This window comes from Panthera tigris, chromosome A3 (genome assembly GCF_018350195.1).
Source record: "Panthera tigris isolate Pti1 chromosome A3, P.tigris_Pti1_mat1.1, whole genome shotgun sequence".
In the NCBI taxonomy this organism is placed as follows: domain Eukaryota; kingdom Metazoa; phylum Chordata; class Mammalia; order Carnivora; family Felidae; genus Panthera; species Panthera tigris.
Genome location: NC_056662.1, coordinates 104,431,288 through 104,446,652, shown reverse-complemented (window position 1 = coordinate 104,446,652; position 15,365 = coordinate 104,431,288). Strand labels below are relative to the sequence as shown.

The 15,365-nt window shown below is 45.3% G+C and overlaps 1 protein-coding gene across 5 annotated transcripts in view; it reads left to right on the top strand.

Annotated features, from left to right (window-relative positions):
- MTA3 (metastasis associated 1 family member 3) overlaps window positions 1-11,443 on the top strand; it is a 225,305-nt gene extending 213,862 nt beyond the window's left edge. For 2 of the 5 annotated variants that reach the window (XM_042982071.1, XM_042982070.1), the window contains exon 17: window positions 8,697-11,442. In XM_042982071.1, the coding sequence (XP_042838005.1) occupies window positions 8,697-8,806 (110 nt within the window). In that variant the 3' untranslated portion in view covers window positions 8,807-11,442. Of the gene's footprint in view, window positions 1-6,977; window positions 7,052-7,838 lie in introns of all 5 variants that reach the window. The other 3 variants (XR_006215907.1, XM_042982073.1, XM_042982072.1) reach the window with 3 other exon arrangements.
- The last annotated feature ends 3,922 nt before the right edge of the window (window positions 11,444-15,365 follow it).

Below are 15,365 nucleotides of genomic sequence, written 5' to 3'. Positions count from 1 at the left end.
CCAAAGTCGGACGCTTAACCGACCAAGCCACCCAGGCGCCCCGAGAGAGAAAAATCTTAAACAGGCTCCACGCTTAACACAGAGCCCAGTGCAGGGTTGTATCCCACAATCCTGGGATCATGACCTGAGCTGAAATCAAGAGTGGGACAGTTAATTGAGCCAGCTAGGCGCCCCTCAACTACACATATTTAAAATATACAACTTGAGGGGTGCCTATGTGACTCAGTCGATTAAGCATCCAACTCTTGATTTCAGCTCAGATCCTGATCTCATGTTTGTGAGACTGAGCCCCACTGACAACCATAGTGTCAGCATGGAGTCCACTTGGGAGTCTCTCTCTCCCCTTCTCTCTTTGCTCCTCCCCTGCTTGCACACACTCTCTCTCTCAAGATAAATAAACAAACTTTAAAAAAATAAGTAACGGGGCGCCTGGGTGGCTCAGTCAGTTGAGTGTCCGACTTCGGCTCGGGTCATGATCTTGTGGTTCACGAGTTCGAGCCCCGCGTCGGGCTCTGTGCTGACAGCTCGGAGCCTGGAGCCTGCTTCCGATTCTGTGTCTCCCTCTCTCTCTGACCCTCCCCCCATTCATGCTCTGTCTCTCTCTGCCTCAAAAATAAATAAACGTTAAAAAAAATTTTTTTTTAAATGAATAACAATAAATGTACAACTTGATAAGTTTAACATATGTATACCCCAGGAAATACCACAATCCCTTATCCATCCATTATATACTTAATAAACTTATCCATCACCCTCAACAACTTTTTTTGTACCCCTTTATAATCTACTCTCCCACCCACCCCATCTCCCCACATCATCTCAGGTGACCACTGATCCACTTTTTGTCACCACAGACTATATTTTTTAGAATTTTATATAAATGGAGTCATACAGTACGTATTGTTTGTCAGTTTCGGTAATTTTTTTTTTAGAGATCTTCAAATTCATTGATTCTTCTGCAGTATTTTTTTTTAAATTTTTTTAACGTTTAATTATTATTCAAAGACAGAGAGACTCAGAGCAGGAGCAGGGGAGGGGCAGACACAGAATCTGACACAGGCTCCAGGCTCTGAGCTGTCAGCACGGAGCCCGACGCGGGCTCGAACTCACAAACCGCAAGATCATGACTTGAGCTGAAGGCAGACGCTTAACCAACTGAGCCACCCAGGTGCCCCTGCAGTATTTTTTTTTTAAAGTAAACTCTATACCCAACATGCAGCTGGAACTCATGACCCAGAGATCAAGTCATATGCTCAACTGACTGAGCCAAGCACACCTCCCTCTTCTACAGTATTGGATCTGCTATTATCCCATCTAACAAATTATTCATTTCAGATTTTGTATTTTTCAGTTTTAGAATTTCCTTTTAGTTTTTTTTATATTTCTCCTAAAATACACCATCTTGTTACCCATTACGTTCATCTTTTTTTTGACGTTTATTTATTTATTTAATTTAATTTTTTAAATTTACATACACATTAGTTAGCATATAGTGCAACAATGATTTCAGGAGTAGATTTCTTAATGTCCCTTATCCATTTAGCCCATCCCCCCTCCCATAACCCCTCCAGTAACCCTCTGTTTGTTCTCCATATTTAAGAGTCTCTTATGTTTTGTCCCCCTCCCTGTTTTTATATTATTTTTGCTTCCCTTCCCTTATATTCATCTGTTCTGTGTCTTAAAGTCCTCATATGAGTGAAGTCATATGATATTTGTCTTTCTCTGACTAATTTCGCTTAGCATAATACCCTCTAGTTCCATCCATGTAGTTGCAAATGGCAAGATTTCATTCTTTTTGATTGCTGAGTAATACTCCATTGTGTGTGTGTGTGTGTGTGTGTGTGTGTGTGTGTGTGTGTGTGTGTCTTCTTTATCCATTCATCCATCAATGGACATTTGGGCTCTTTCCATACTTTGGCTATTGTTGATAGTGCTGCTATAAACATGGGGGTGCCTGTGTCCCTTCGGAACAGCACACCTGTATCCCTTGGATAAATACTTAGTAGTGCCATTGCTGGGTCTAGAGTAGTTCTATTTTTAGTTTTTTGAGGAACCTCCATACTGTTTTCCAGAGTGGCTGCACCAGCTTGCATTCCCACCAACAATGCAAAAGAGATCCTCTTTTCCCGCATCCTCACCAACATCTGTTGTTGCCTGAGTTGTTAATGTTAGCCATTGTGACAGGTGTAAGGTGGTTCTCATTGTGGTTTTGATTTGTATTTCCCTGATGATGAGTGATGTTGAGCATTTTTTCATGTGTCGGTTGGCCATCTGGATGTCTTCTTTGGAGAAATGTCTATTCATGTCTTTTGCCCACTCATTCACTGGTTTGTTTTTTGGGTGTTGAGTTTGATAAGTTCTTTATAGATTTTGGATACTAACCCTTTATCTGATATGTCGTTTGCAAATATCTTCTCCCATTCTGTTGGTTGCCTTTTAGTTTTGCTGATTGTTTCCTTCGCTGTGCAGAAGCTTTTTATTTTGATGAAGTCCCAGTAGTTCATTTTTGCTTTTGTTTCCCTTGCCTCCGGAGATGTGTTGAGTAAGAAGTTGCTGTGGCCAAGGTCAAAGAGGTGTTTGCCTGCTTTCTCCTTGAAGATTTTGATGGCTTCCTGTCTCACATTTAGGTCTTTCATCCATTTGAGTTTATTTTTGTGTATGGTGTAAGAAATCGGTCCAGGTTCATTCTGCATGTCGCTGTACATTCATCTTTTTTTTTATAGATTATTTTTCTCTTTGTTTTTGGCTAAAGTTTATTTATTTATTTATTTTGAGAGAGAGAGTGCGCACACACAAACATGAGAGAGAGAGAGGGAGAGAGAGAATCCCAAGCAGGCTCCGCGCTATCAGCACAGAGCTCAGTGAGAGGCTCAAACCCACCATGAGATTATGACCTGAACCAAAACTAAGATACAGACACTTAACCAACCAAGCCACCCAGGTGTCCCTATAGATTCTTTAACAAACTTATAGAGAATATTTTCTTTTTTTATGGTTTTAAATAATTATCTATTAAAATTTTTTTTTAATATCTATTTATTTTTGAGAGAGAGAAAGAGTGTGAGCAGGGGTGGGCAGAGGGAGAGGGAGACACAGAATCCAAAGCAGGCTTCAGGCTCCGAGCTGTCTGCACAGAGCCTGATGTGGGGCTCGAACTCACAAACCATGAGATCATGACCTGAGTGGAAGCTGGACACTTAGCCAAATGAGCCACCCAAGTGCCCAACAATCATCTATTTTTTTATGTTTTTTTTTTTTTTTAAGTTTTAAAAATTTATTTTGAGAGAAAGAGAGAGCAGGGGAAGGGCAGAAAGGGAGAGAGGATCCCAAGCAGGCTCCTCCCTGTCAGCTCAGAGCCTGAGGCGGGGCTCAAACTCTTAAACTGTGAGATCATGAACTGAGCTGAAATCCAGAGTCAGATGCTTAACTGACTGAGCCACCCAAGTGCCCCTATAGTGAATATTTTATATCCATATCTGCTAATTCTAACATCTGAATCATTCATTAGTCATTTTCTACTAACTGTATTTTGTTTTGGTGGGTTGATCAGGCTATTAGTTTTTAACGAATACTGGTCAGTGTGGATGATAAGTTTTAGAGACTCCGGATTCTGTTATTTTCCACTGCAGAGTGTTGCGTTTTGTTCTAGCAAGCAATTAAATTGGCAGGTCACTTTGATTCTATGCAGTCTGGTTTGTTTGTTTGTTTGTTTATGTTATTATTATTTTTAAAATATAATTGTCAAATTTGTTTCCATACAACACCCAGTGCTCATCCCAAAAAATGCCCTCCTCAATGCCCATCACCCACTTTCCCCTCTCCCCCACCCCCCATCAACCCTCAGTTTGTTGTCAGTATCCAAGAGTCTCTTCTGGTTTTATGCAGGCTTGGTTTAAAGCTTTAATAGGTCTGGTCTATTTCAGTTTTGCTCTGAGTTCCGTGAGATTTCAATGGAAAGACCAAGCTGTTTGTACAGCCCTTCCCACTTGTCAGAACTTGAACTCCAAACTCTGTCTTCCTAGTACTAGACAGCTGCTGAGGTTGCTGCTCAGCCTTTGTTAGCCTTCCAGCTGATGTTTCCATCTGGGCTTCTTAGGGTCCCACCTCACAATTGCATAGTTCCAGAATCGGCCAATGATTTGAGGGGGATTTGTATGTAGATATGGCAGCTTCCCTTTCTCTGTCCTCTTCCTTTCCAGACCTCCTCCTGTATTTCCAGCTGTATTGGCAGCCTCAAACTCTGAACTCTCCCTGATTCTTCAGCCCGCTTAGATTGCAGTTTTCTGCTTGAGCCATTTCCCTTTTGTACTGGAAAACGTGCCCACAAAGGAAAAGCCAGTTAAGGGTGGATCTCCCCTAATCTCACTTTTTTTTTTTTCAAGGATCATATGCCCTCCAGTTTTTGCCTGATTTTTGGTTGCTCTCCAGAATCTTCAAGGAGTTTTTTTTTGTTAATATTTTATCCAAAGTTTGTTACTATTATTGGCTGGAGGGTTAATCTAATACAAATTAGCCCACCATTATAGAATGCAGAATTCTTCAGTCTTTCTATAGGTTCCCTGCCAGCTCCCCTTGGCTCTCTCATGTTTGTTTGCTTGTTTATTTTTTTGATAGCATACTGTTTGTGTTTCATGGATACTGTATCTTTTTTTAGTCTTCTGAGGATATTTATAGCATTTTCTGTTTTTTAAGTTTTCTTCTCCATGAATAGTCTGTTTCTTCCGATTTTAATTCTTCTCTTTGTTCTTTGTTTTGGCCTCTGACGTTTATGTTGCAGGTTTTTCCCTGGTGACCTGTGGTTGTCTACGAATGTTTAAGAGTAGGAGAATAGAATCAGATTGAAATCTCTGTGCTCTGCTTATGGGGGGAGACTGTAGTACACTTCCCAGTATGGTGATCAGGGTGGACTGTTTGTCGGTGACTCAAATGCCACTGTCTCATAGGCTGGTCTCATAGGCTGGTCACATTTCCCAGAGAAGATTCTTCCCATCTATCTTAGTCCATTTGGGCTGCTATAACAAAATACTGTGGATGGATCACCTTTAATAACATAAATTTAGTTCTCACAGTTCTAGAGGCTGGGAAGTCCAAGATCAGGGTGCTGACATGGTTGAGTTCTGGTGAAATCCCTTTTCTAGGTATCAGACTGCTGACTCCTCTCTGTATCCTCACATGTTAGAAGGGGCTAGGGAGCTCTGTGGGGTCTCTTTTATAAGAGCCTTAATCCCACCCATGAAGATTACGCCCTCTGAGCACTTCCTGAAGGTTACCTCCCAATACCATCACATTGGGCATTAGGATTTCAAGATAGGAATTTTGTGGGGACACAAATGCCACACCATAGAACAGTCTCTCCCCCCAAAGTTGAAGGTTTAGCTGCATGCTTTCTGGGAGCTAAATGGGAAGAAGGCTGGAGGTCTCACCACCAGTAGGCATATGTTCACTTGATTCCTCAGTTTTGGAGTAGCCAGCCCTGCCCTCAACTGTGCTTGTTGCCTAGTGTCCCCTAGGACTGAGACCCTCTGTCGGGTCCTCTTCAGAGGATACACACTCAGACTTGTGGGAGGCAGGCAGTTGCATAGGGGTATGGAGTCAGGAGGGCTTCTCGGGGTCCAGCTGCTTCTCCAACAGCCTTCAACTAATCTCCCTGCTTCAGTATCTCTCCCTCACTGCCAGAGGTCTCTAGTGTTAATTCCTGAGCCACTTGAGAGCCCTTTAGACAAATCAGGTTCTTGGCTTTCCACACTGCCAGCTTCAGGTCTGGCTTTCTTGAGTGCGTAATCTGTTATCACTCATATATCTGCTTTCCAGCCTCCAAAATTCTGATGGTGGCTTCTCCTCCGGGTTACAGAAGGGATGGAAATGAACTCAGAATCCAGCAGCTGGAAACCTTCAAGAAGGTTGCTTTCATTGCATTGGTTAGAGCGTAGAATCTCCAAGTCCGTGGACATGAAGTACTTCTGAATAGTTTAAACCGAGAGGGAAATGTTTGTAAAAAAACAAGTGCTTATGAATCAGGGTTAGTATAGACAGAAGTAGCAAATGCAGATTAATGCTTTTGAGAATGTATTTATAAGCAAAAAGGGGAAATGATTTGGGCTATATCATCTAGGAAGGAGACCTGAGAAGGAGTGTCCATTTTGTCCTGGAGCTCTGTGCTGTGCTGGGGCCTCTGTGTCTGGGCCCCGCATATGGCTCTTGTTCCTTGCTTCAAGGAAATGCAGTGGGACTGAGGAAGCTCTAAGCGCGGGGCAGTGAAGTGGTAGCCTTGCAAGGGCAGATGGTAAGCACTGGGATTCTTCAGCCAGGAATGCAGAGAGGTGACATATCTCAAAACCACGGCCAGCGTGAAGAAGGCAGGTGTGAACCTAGATGCCAGAGGGTTGCTTTTGGAACTGAAGCAGGTAAGTTTGGCACAAATAAAAGAAAGCACAGTTCACCAAGGCAGGTCAAAAACTTGGGAAACTATTACAATTGGCTCTTCTTGCAGATGGCTTAATTCCACAGGGGCTGGACAAAAAAATGAATGACAGAGCACCCCCCCCTCACCCCCTGCAAAAAGAGAGAGAGAGAGAGAGAGAGAGAGAGAGAGAGAGAGAGAGATTTCTAAGAAATATCAGAGGCTCTGACACATACATAACCCTTCACTTAGACACTGAAGAGGACAGTATGCTCTTACTGGGACGGATGGAAAATGGGGCAGCTTGGTGTAGTAGGGAAATCTTGACCTGTATTAAGAAGATCTGGGTTCAAATCCTCAACTTACTCGCTGTATGACCTCGAGCAAGTTCCCACCCTTTCTGATGCTCACAAGGTTCTGATGAAAGTTAAATCCTGCAGTTATATATCCCATAGTAAGTTCAATAAAGCGAATGTTAGCCTGAGTCCTAAACTCAATTATCTGGGTTTTTATTTAACACATATTTGCCAAGCCCTATCAACTACCAGGCTGTGTACATATATCTCCCCTATTCTAGAAAGGCTCATGAAGTGAAGGCGCAGCTCTGCTCCATCCTGCAGACCTTCCTCAGGATGGCGGGAGGCTGTGAAGGTGAGCGTCCCTTGTCCTCTCCTGGTTGCAGAGTGGCATGTGATGGGAGAGCATGTCTGAGCACTTCCTTGGCTGGAGCACCTGGTCCCATCTCAGCAAACAACCCCCACTGCCCTCCCAGCCACTTTCCTAATAACCAAGCAAAAGGTTTCACAACCTTGTGAGTGATACCAGATGACGATGATGTGGTTTGCAGGCCACTTCTGCTTTTCGTTTACTTGTTTCTGTTGAGAGTCTCTAGGTAACCCACCCTGGGAAGGAGAGTTGAAGGTTTTGGGGGGAAGCAGAGGGGGTGGGAAGGAGGGGCCACCATGACACCGTGGGTGTTTGAGGTTCACTCCCCTCCTGTAGGAAAATGTGTTCCTAGCCTCTGAGTGCCCACATCACCGTGATGAATTATGGTGACTTCAGATCACACTGTGTCTCCTCCAGGCTAATTGTGCTCCCCACTCCTCAGTATCTGCTCAGAGACGTTCCTCGATGTCGGTTTGATAAGCCCATCAGCACCTGCCTGGTATGCTGTATGCCTTGGCCGTGACCACCAAACCCGCCCATCCAAAACCCAGCTTTTAAGATACTTCAGTGTCATTCACATATTTTCTTGGCCTCAATTAGACTTCCCTCCAGCCTTAAACTACCCTGTGAGCTTTTATTTGAATTAATGCCAGACCCCCTTTCCTTGAAGTCTGTGACACTGTTGGTGGGAAGGCTGATTCTGTCCTTGCTCGCGCCTGGCCTCCTCCATCAGAACTCTTTTAACTTTGACCCTGTGTCTCTCCTTCCCCAGAATTCACATGCTGCGTGTCGGACTGAGCTATCCCTGTTTCATCCTATAAGCCAAGACTTGCTACACTGTCCTGCTGATGCTCACAGTCGTGCCTGGGAAGGAGGCAGCCCCATTTCCAGTACATCTCAGTGGGAGACAGACACATGTGCCCCCTGGAGACTCGGTGGGGCAGGGGAAGAAACTGTGGGAGTGCACGTCCCCAAAGCTGCATCTCCATGTGTGAATCCGTGTCACCTCGCTTTCCTCTCAGAGACCTCACTATCCCACGGCGGGACCTGCCTGAAAATTGAGGGGACGAGGGAGCCCCTGCACCTCCTCCTTCTCTAGCCCTCTGCTCCTAGGCCCACCCAGCGGTTCCTCGGGCAGCGGGGCTGCTGAGAGCTCAGATCTGCGGCTGCCCTGCATGTGTCCGCTCAGCCCTGTCGTAGGCACCACGATGGTGTACAGGAGGGACATGGCATCTTTCTGAATGGATTTTTCTTAAGAAATGTGCCAGCGTTTATGCCGTTCATGATATCCCCCCATCCTTGCCGTTACTGTCACTTGGCTTTCTCTCAATAGGCTTCATCTTTATATTTTTTAACGGGGAAATTTTGCTCCCACCCCTGCATTCTATATTCGGCTCCCCCTCCTCCACCCTTCCTAGGTACAGAATTATGAGATTCTGACAAAAAAATAAGAAAATCGTTTTTGGTAAGCCTGTGAGCTCTTCATATCACGTGTATTCTATTGTCGGAGAGAGGCTGGTGTCCTCTGGTTCTCCCTGGTCTCAGCTCCAGCAAGAGCAGGTGTTTAAACGGAGTCGAGCGTGTATATCACTGTGACAAGCCATTCGTGTACTGCCCTGTTCCCTTACAGCCCAGCCAGCCGCCAAGGACTTGCAGCCAGGTTGGTCCTTCCACGAGTCGCAAATCACCCAGGTTTGTTTTAAGCAGACGGAATCTGTTTGGCCTACGAGGGTGAAGTGAGAGATCTGTGTGTGCAGGTGAGTGTGTATGTATGACCACGAGCCCCCCACCTTTCTGGCCCAGACAATTCTGTGAACACATGTGCCTAGGCCCCGGGAGACGTGCCTGTGACCCGGTTTTCCCTGGCTTGGGCTCTTCCTGTCTGCCCTCGGTACCAGCCCTCGCTGGCACGGCAGGCTGGCCATTCTGCGCCACTGTGCACACAGCTGCAGGGGCAGGAATAGCTTAGTGCCCCCCCCACCCAGGCACATGAGTCTGGCCACTCCCCTGTCCTCCATTTCAGGGACAGGCTGCAGGGCACAGGCTCACGGCACCGTGAAGGAAAACTGGAGTCTGGCCTTCCAGCTGTCCCTGGGGTCTGCAGCTGGATGAATGGCCAGACAGCCAGGTGGTTGCAGGACAGAATGACTACAATTGAGTTGACACTCCCCCCTACCTCCACCCCCCCTCCCTGACCTCCCAAGCAGAGTGCAGTATCGCTAAAATGACGACACTGTAGACATCTAGATCCTCAGAGGCTGGGTTCAGCTCAGCAAAGAGAACACGGTAGATGACGGCTGAAGGCGATGCCGAGAGATCGAGCTGCCTTTTCCCTCCAGTTCTGCAGCCAGCATGGCTTCTCTTCTAAGGAGCTGCTTCTCACCTTTGGCATTTGCAAGGGTGACCTGGGGATGTTCTCACCACTACCAACTCTTGGAGCTGTTTTGGGTTGTGGCTTGGGGCCCCAATGGAAGGCCTGTGTCAGAGGTGTCCAGGGAGCAGGGCGGAGGTGATAGGCATCGCCCTCAGGGTTCCCTGCAGAGAAGTCCCCTCCAAAAAGCCCTGGGAGAAGAGGCAACTGGCACTCTGCCTCCCATGCCACATGGTGTGTTCTCTCTAAAGAAAGACATGGGAAGGCTGTCTTGTGTCCCGCCCTGGATTTATTATCACACACGGACACAGAAGGTGCAATGGCTCCCTGGCCCGTACGCACACCTCTCCTGACCCATGTGATATGTGACTGTTGATTAGAGAAAAGTCTGCTGCCCATGACTCTGCTGCCAGCTTCCTTCTCTCTGCCTGTTGGGAGAGTCCCTCCTCACCCAGGCCCAGGAGATTTGGAGTTGGCGGCCAAGCCTGGTCTGAAAGGAGAACAGAGAAGCCCACCCACCCCAGTTGTAGCTCCCATTTAGCTCTGGGACACATGCAGTTTGCATTGAGCCACATGTACCAAGAAAGCTCTTCACCTTGTAGTAAGAACTCCAGGTTCTTCAGCCCCATCCTCCTACAAAGAGGCCGTTGACGAAGATCTTACGTTCCCATTTCATCTCTGGAAAGTTCCCAGCATTCTGACTGAACACTCCACGGACTGGAGGAACGACCCCCAGGAGCCTCTAACCTTTGCCTTGGCCGTTCTGAGCAGTTGGTGCTGAGAGGGTTTCCCAGCCACCCCGTTCCTGGGGCCCGAGTGTCACCATTGTGCAGTGAGCTTGTGGGGTGGACATGCAGGGTCTGTCTGCACGGCCACAGCAGACATGCCCAGTGGCACTCGCTGTGCTGAGCCTGATCTGTGTTCCCTTGGTTGAAGACACAGAAGTTCACAAGCCATCTTCCCACTCTGCCATCACCACCTGCCCACTCCTAGAGATGGTGTCAAAGAGGAGGAAAGACTGGTTTTCAGCCCGCCTCTCACAGCTGTACCTTGCCCACAGCCCCGTTTCTATCAGTCAGCGTCCAACCGGGGAAACAGAAGCCACTCCAAGTATTTAAAACAGAGGAGCTTTAATCCAGAGAACTGTTGAACACAGAAACAAGAAGAGCGGAGAGGCCGAACAGGAGAATGAGGGGCAGCCCAGAGGTGAAGAACGACAGCAGGAAACTGCCACCACCCGAAGCTGGTGGGACATGGGGAGAGGCTATGTTACCAGAGCACGGGGAGTAGAGCCACTGGGAGGAACTGGGGCCCACAGAGGCCGATCTCGTGGGAGCTGGGGCCATGGGGAGGCATGGTCCCTGCCGGAAGGGTCCCTACTCCCCAGGTGTGGGGGACAAATAGCCTGGCTTCTGCTTTCCTCGAGCTCTGTAGTTTCTTCAGGTGCCTCTCGTTAGTTAAACCCCACTGGAAGCCAGATGACCTGGGGTCCCAGGAGAAGCTCGCTGCAGTGGTCAGGCCCACCACTCAGAACAGAGCGGGGGAGGTAGAGGAGAGGGTCTGAGGGCAAGCAGGCTGGGATGTGTGTGGCCTCCGTCTGCCCTGTGTCATGTCCAGCCTGGTGTTTATGTTCCCACACTATCCTAAGACCCCGGTGAGGGTAGACAGAGGAGCTGCCCCTGTGGGGGGTTCATAGACTTTCACTCACCTAGAGAGGAGAATTCTTTTGGAAGGGAGGGGGGAAAGCCTTTATTCTTAACGGCTGTCCCTATTTTCCTTTGGGGGAATTTATGCATTTAGCAGTCCCACCTCACCATTCCCCTCAGGAAAGCCATGTCCTAGTTTTCTGTCCATCCCTCCCCTCCATTCCCTCTGTCCCCAATTTCTGATTTTCCCTGCCAGAGGACACTAGCCTGGACCATGCATCAGTGGTCATGAGTGTTTCCCCAGGATAATTCATTCAGAGCGTGATATTGCAGTGTGGACTGTCTGTCTGTAAGTAGATGCCGTCTACTGATCAGTTTGTATCGTGTTTCCAATAAATTTCTGGAGATTATGCCTGGTTTTATGCTGTCCTTTGCTGGGATGGTGGCTTAGCCGGAAGGCTCAGTGCACGCTCGCCCCAGCGCTCAGCATCAGGTGCTCCTTGTCTTGGGTTCCCTGGCCCCCTGCGTAGCTCACGGGCCAGGCTGGTTAGGCTGATTTCCCCCCAGCCACACTGAGACTCTCAGAGGCCTTTCCCCAGGGTCTGCATTTTCCTCTACTGTCTCATAAGCCACATCCTGAGGACATGAAGCTAGGTCACTCCAGGAGGTGGCCGTTGACCCCTATGTCCCCTGGGCCTGGAGGTATGAGGAGAAACCTTCCCCATCAACCACTCCTGCACTGCTGTGCCCAGTGCTGGGTTGTGGGGCTGTGTGCTGGGCCCCCGTGTGAGGAGAAGGCTACCGAGCAGGTGACATGGACCCAGGAGCTGCACGTTACACAGATGGAAGTCCAGCACCTTCTTCTCAGGCCTGTAAGTAGAAGAGAAATGTATGAGTTTTGTTAAAGGGACAGGGAGCCTGATCCAAATGCCTTGCATTCTCCACTGTTTCCTGAGTGCCGAAACCTGCTTTGTAGAAATGATTCTCTGTTGTACATTTTATTGCTTCAAACCTGTTTGACTGCAGTGTAGACTCTGTGTCAGGTGCTGTGCTAGGAGCCACTGTAGGTTCACTCAAGGACCCCTTCAGCCCCTGTCTGTGAAGTGCACCTATTCTTTGCCGAGATTTGTGAGAGATTTTTTAAAAAAGAGAGAGGGACACCGAGTTTCTTTCCATGGTTTCACGAGAGAAGCAAGATTGACATGTACAAGGTTACCAGAGACCAGAAGCCTGGTAATTAAGGCTGTGTCTGTTCTTGCAGGAATTCTGGGATAGAGGGCTCAGTAAGGCAGGACTAGTGGTCAGGGAAGGTTTGTGGGACCAGGGGGACCCCTCAAGATGGAGCACAGTAGCCCTGAGAAGTTTCTTTTTTCATTTGTCTCAAGTGTGTTCACAATTGCTCACTGCAGTATTTTTATGCTGACTGCCTTAAAATCCTCGTTAGACAATTCTAATATCTGTGGCATCACAGTGTTAACAGTCCGTTGTCCTTTCTCACTCCAGCTGAGATTTTCCTGGTTCATGGTGTGTTCGTTGAGTGGTTTTGATTGAAACCGAGAGGTCTTGAGTATATTCTCTATGAAACTCTAGGGCTTATTTCGGTCTTCTGTTTTAGCAGGCCTTGTGCGACACTGGGGGACCTGCTTTGTTACCGCTAGAAGAAATGCAGGCCTGGGATCTCCACTGGGCTTTCACAGACCCTGGGGTCAGAGAGAGAGAGGCTAGGTGTTTTGTTTCCTTTGCAAAGTTTTCTTTTTCTTTCTTTTTTTCTTTTTTTTTTTTTTTTATTGAGACGTAATTAATATATAACACTGTATTCGTTTTAGATGTACAACACAATCATTTCATGTATATAATATCAAAATGATTACCACAATAAGTTCAGTTAATAGCCAACACCACACATAGTTACAAGTTTGTTTGTCTGTTTGTTTCTTTCTTTATGGGAACTTTTAAGACTTACTCTCTTGGTAAATTTCAAAGTCTGTCTGACTTCTTTCAGTTAGCGTAATGCCCTCATGGTCCATCCATGTTCTCACAAATGGCAACATGTCCTTCTTTTTTATGGCTAAATAATATTCCTATATGTGTCTGTGTGTTCACACCCCGCATTTTCTTTATCCATTCATCTCTCAGTAGAGACTTCAGTTGTTTCCATGACTTGGATGTTGTAAATCGTGCTGCAGTGAACATAGGGGCGCAGATATTTTTTTTTTTTGAGATAGTGATTTTGTTTTCTTCAGATAAATATCCAGAAGTGGTATTACTGGATCTTATGGTAGTTGTATTTTTCCTTTTAATTGTTTTCATTTTCATTCATCTCTAAGTATTGTCTTATTTATCTTATGATCTCTTCTTTGATCCATTGGTTGCTTAAAACTGTATTTAATTTCCACAGTTTCATGAATTTTCCAGTTTTCCTTTTGTTATTGATTTATTTTTTATTTGATTGGCCACAGCTTAACAGGCTACTTGGCTGTTTGTGATTCATTGTCCCTAGTGGGTTTTTTTTTCTTTCCTTTTTTTTTCCTTTTTTCCTTCTCTTTCTTTCTTTCTTTCTCTCTCTTTCTTTCTTTCTTTCTTTCTTTCAGACAGAGAATGAGCAAGCAGGGGAGGGGCAGAGGGAAAGAGAGAGAGAATCTCAAGCAGGAGATTCAGTGTGGAGCCCAACACGGGGCTCAATCTCACGACCCTGTGACCATGACCTGAGCCAAAATCAAGAGTCGGATGCTTAACCGACTGAGCAACTCAGGTGCCCCTGTTATTGATTTCTAACTTCATCCTGTTGTAGATAAAGATACTTTTTATGATTTCTGTCTTTTTAAGTCTGTTGAGACTTAATCTACGGCCTAACGTATGCTCTATCTTGGAAAATGTTCCATGTACTTGAGAAGAACATGTTTTCTGTTGTTGTTGAGTGGAGTGTTCTGTACGTGTCAGCTAGACCTAGTTGGTTTATTGTGGTGAGTTCTGTTTCCTTACTTATTTCTGTGTGGTTGTTCTACCCATTATTGAGAGTGGGGTACTGAAGTCTTTATGGCTATGGAACTGTCTTTCTCACCCTTCAATTCTGTCCAGTTGTGCTTTATATATTGTGATGGTCTGTCATTAAGTGCATGTATGATTGTAATTGTTTTATCATCTTGCTGTATAGAACCTTTTGTCAATATATAGTATCCTTCTTTGTATTTTTTGATTTAAAAGCTATTTTGTCTGGTATTAATATAGCCCTCTCTTTTGGTTACTATTTGCATGAAATATCTTTTCCCATTCTTCCACTTTCAACCTGTTTGTGACTTTGGATCTCAAGTGAGTCTCTTGTAGATAGCACATAGTTGGATCATATGTTTTTATCCATTCTGCCAATCTCTGTCTTTTAATTGATGAGTTTAATCCATTTACATTTAAAGCAATTACTGATAAGGGGGGACTTACTTCTGTCATTGTGCTATTTGTTTGCTATATGCACTGTAGCTTTTTATGTTTCTCATTCCTACATTACTGTCATTTTTTTGTCTTTTGTTAATTTTTTGGTAGTGAAGGGTTTAAATTCCTTTTGTGTATATTCTATAGTTATTTTCTTTGTGGTTACCATGGGGATTGCACTTAACATGCTAAAGTTATAACTCTAATTTGAATTTAAACCAGCTTAACTTCAATAACGTACCAAAAACTCTCTTCCTTTATAGCTCTATCCCTACCCCTTTTGGTTGTTGATATCACAGAATTACATTTTTATACATTGTGTGCCCAAAACCATAAATTAATGATTCTTTTAAATGCATTAAATTATGCAGAAAAAAAGATTTGGAGTTAGAACCCAAAGTTATAGTAATATTAGCTTTTATACTAATCATTGTTTTTCTTTCAATGTATTAGTCTTTTAAATCATGTAGAAGGCAAACAAAAGTACAGTTACAAACCATTGTTACAATAACACTACATTTAATACGTACCTATGTATTTACCTTTATTGAAATCTTTACTTCTACATGTGGCTTCAACTTACTGTTTAGTGTCCTGTGATTTCAACTTGTGAAACTCCCTTCATCATGTCTTGGTGGGTAGGTCTTGTGGTTACAAACTCCCTTTCAATTTTTGCCTCACTGGAAATTTCTTGATTTCTTCCTCACTTTTGAAGGACAAGTTGCCACACACAACGTTCTTGATTGGCAGATTTTTCTTTTAGTACTTTGAATATATTTGTCCACTGCCTTCTGGCCTCCAAAGTTTTTGATGGGAAATCTGCTTATTATCTTAATGAGCCCCCTTGCATGTGATG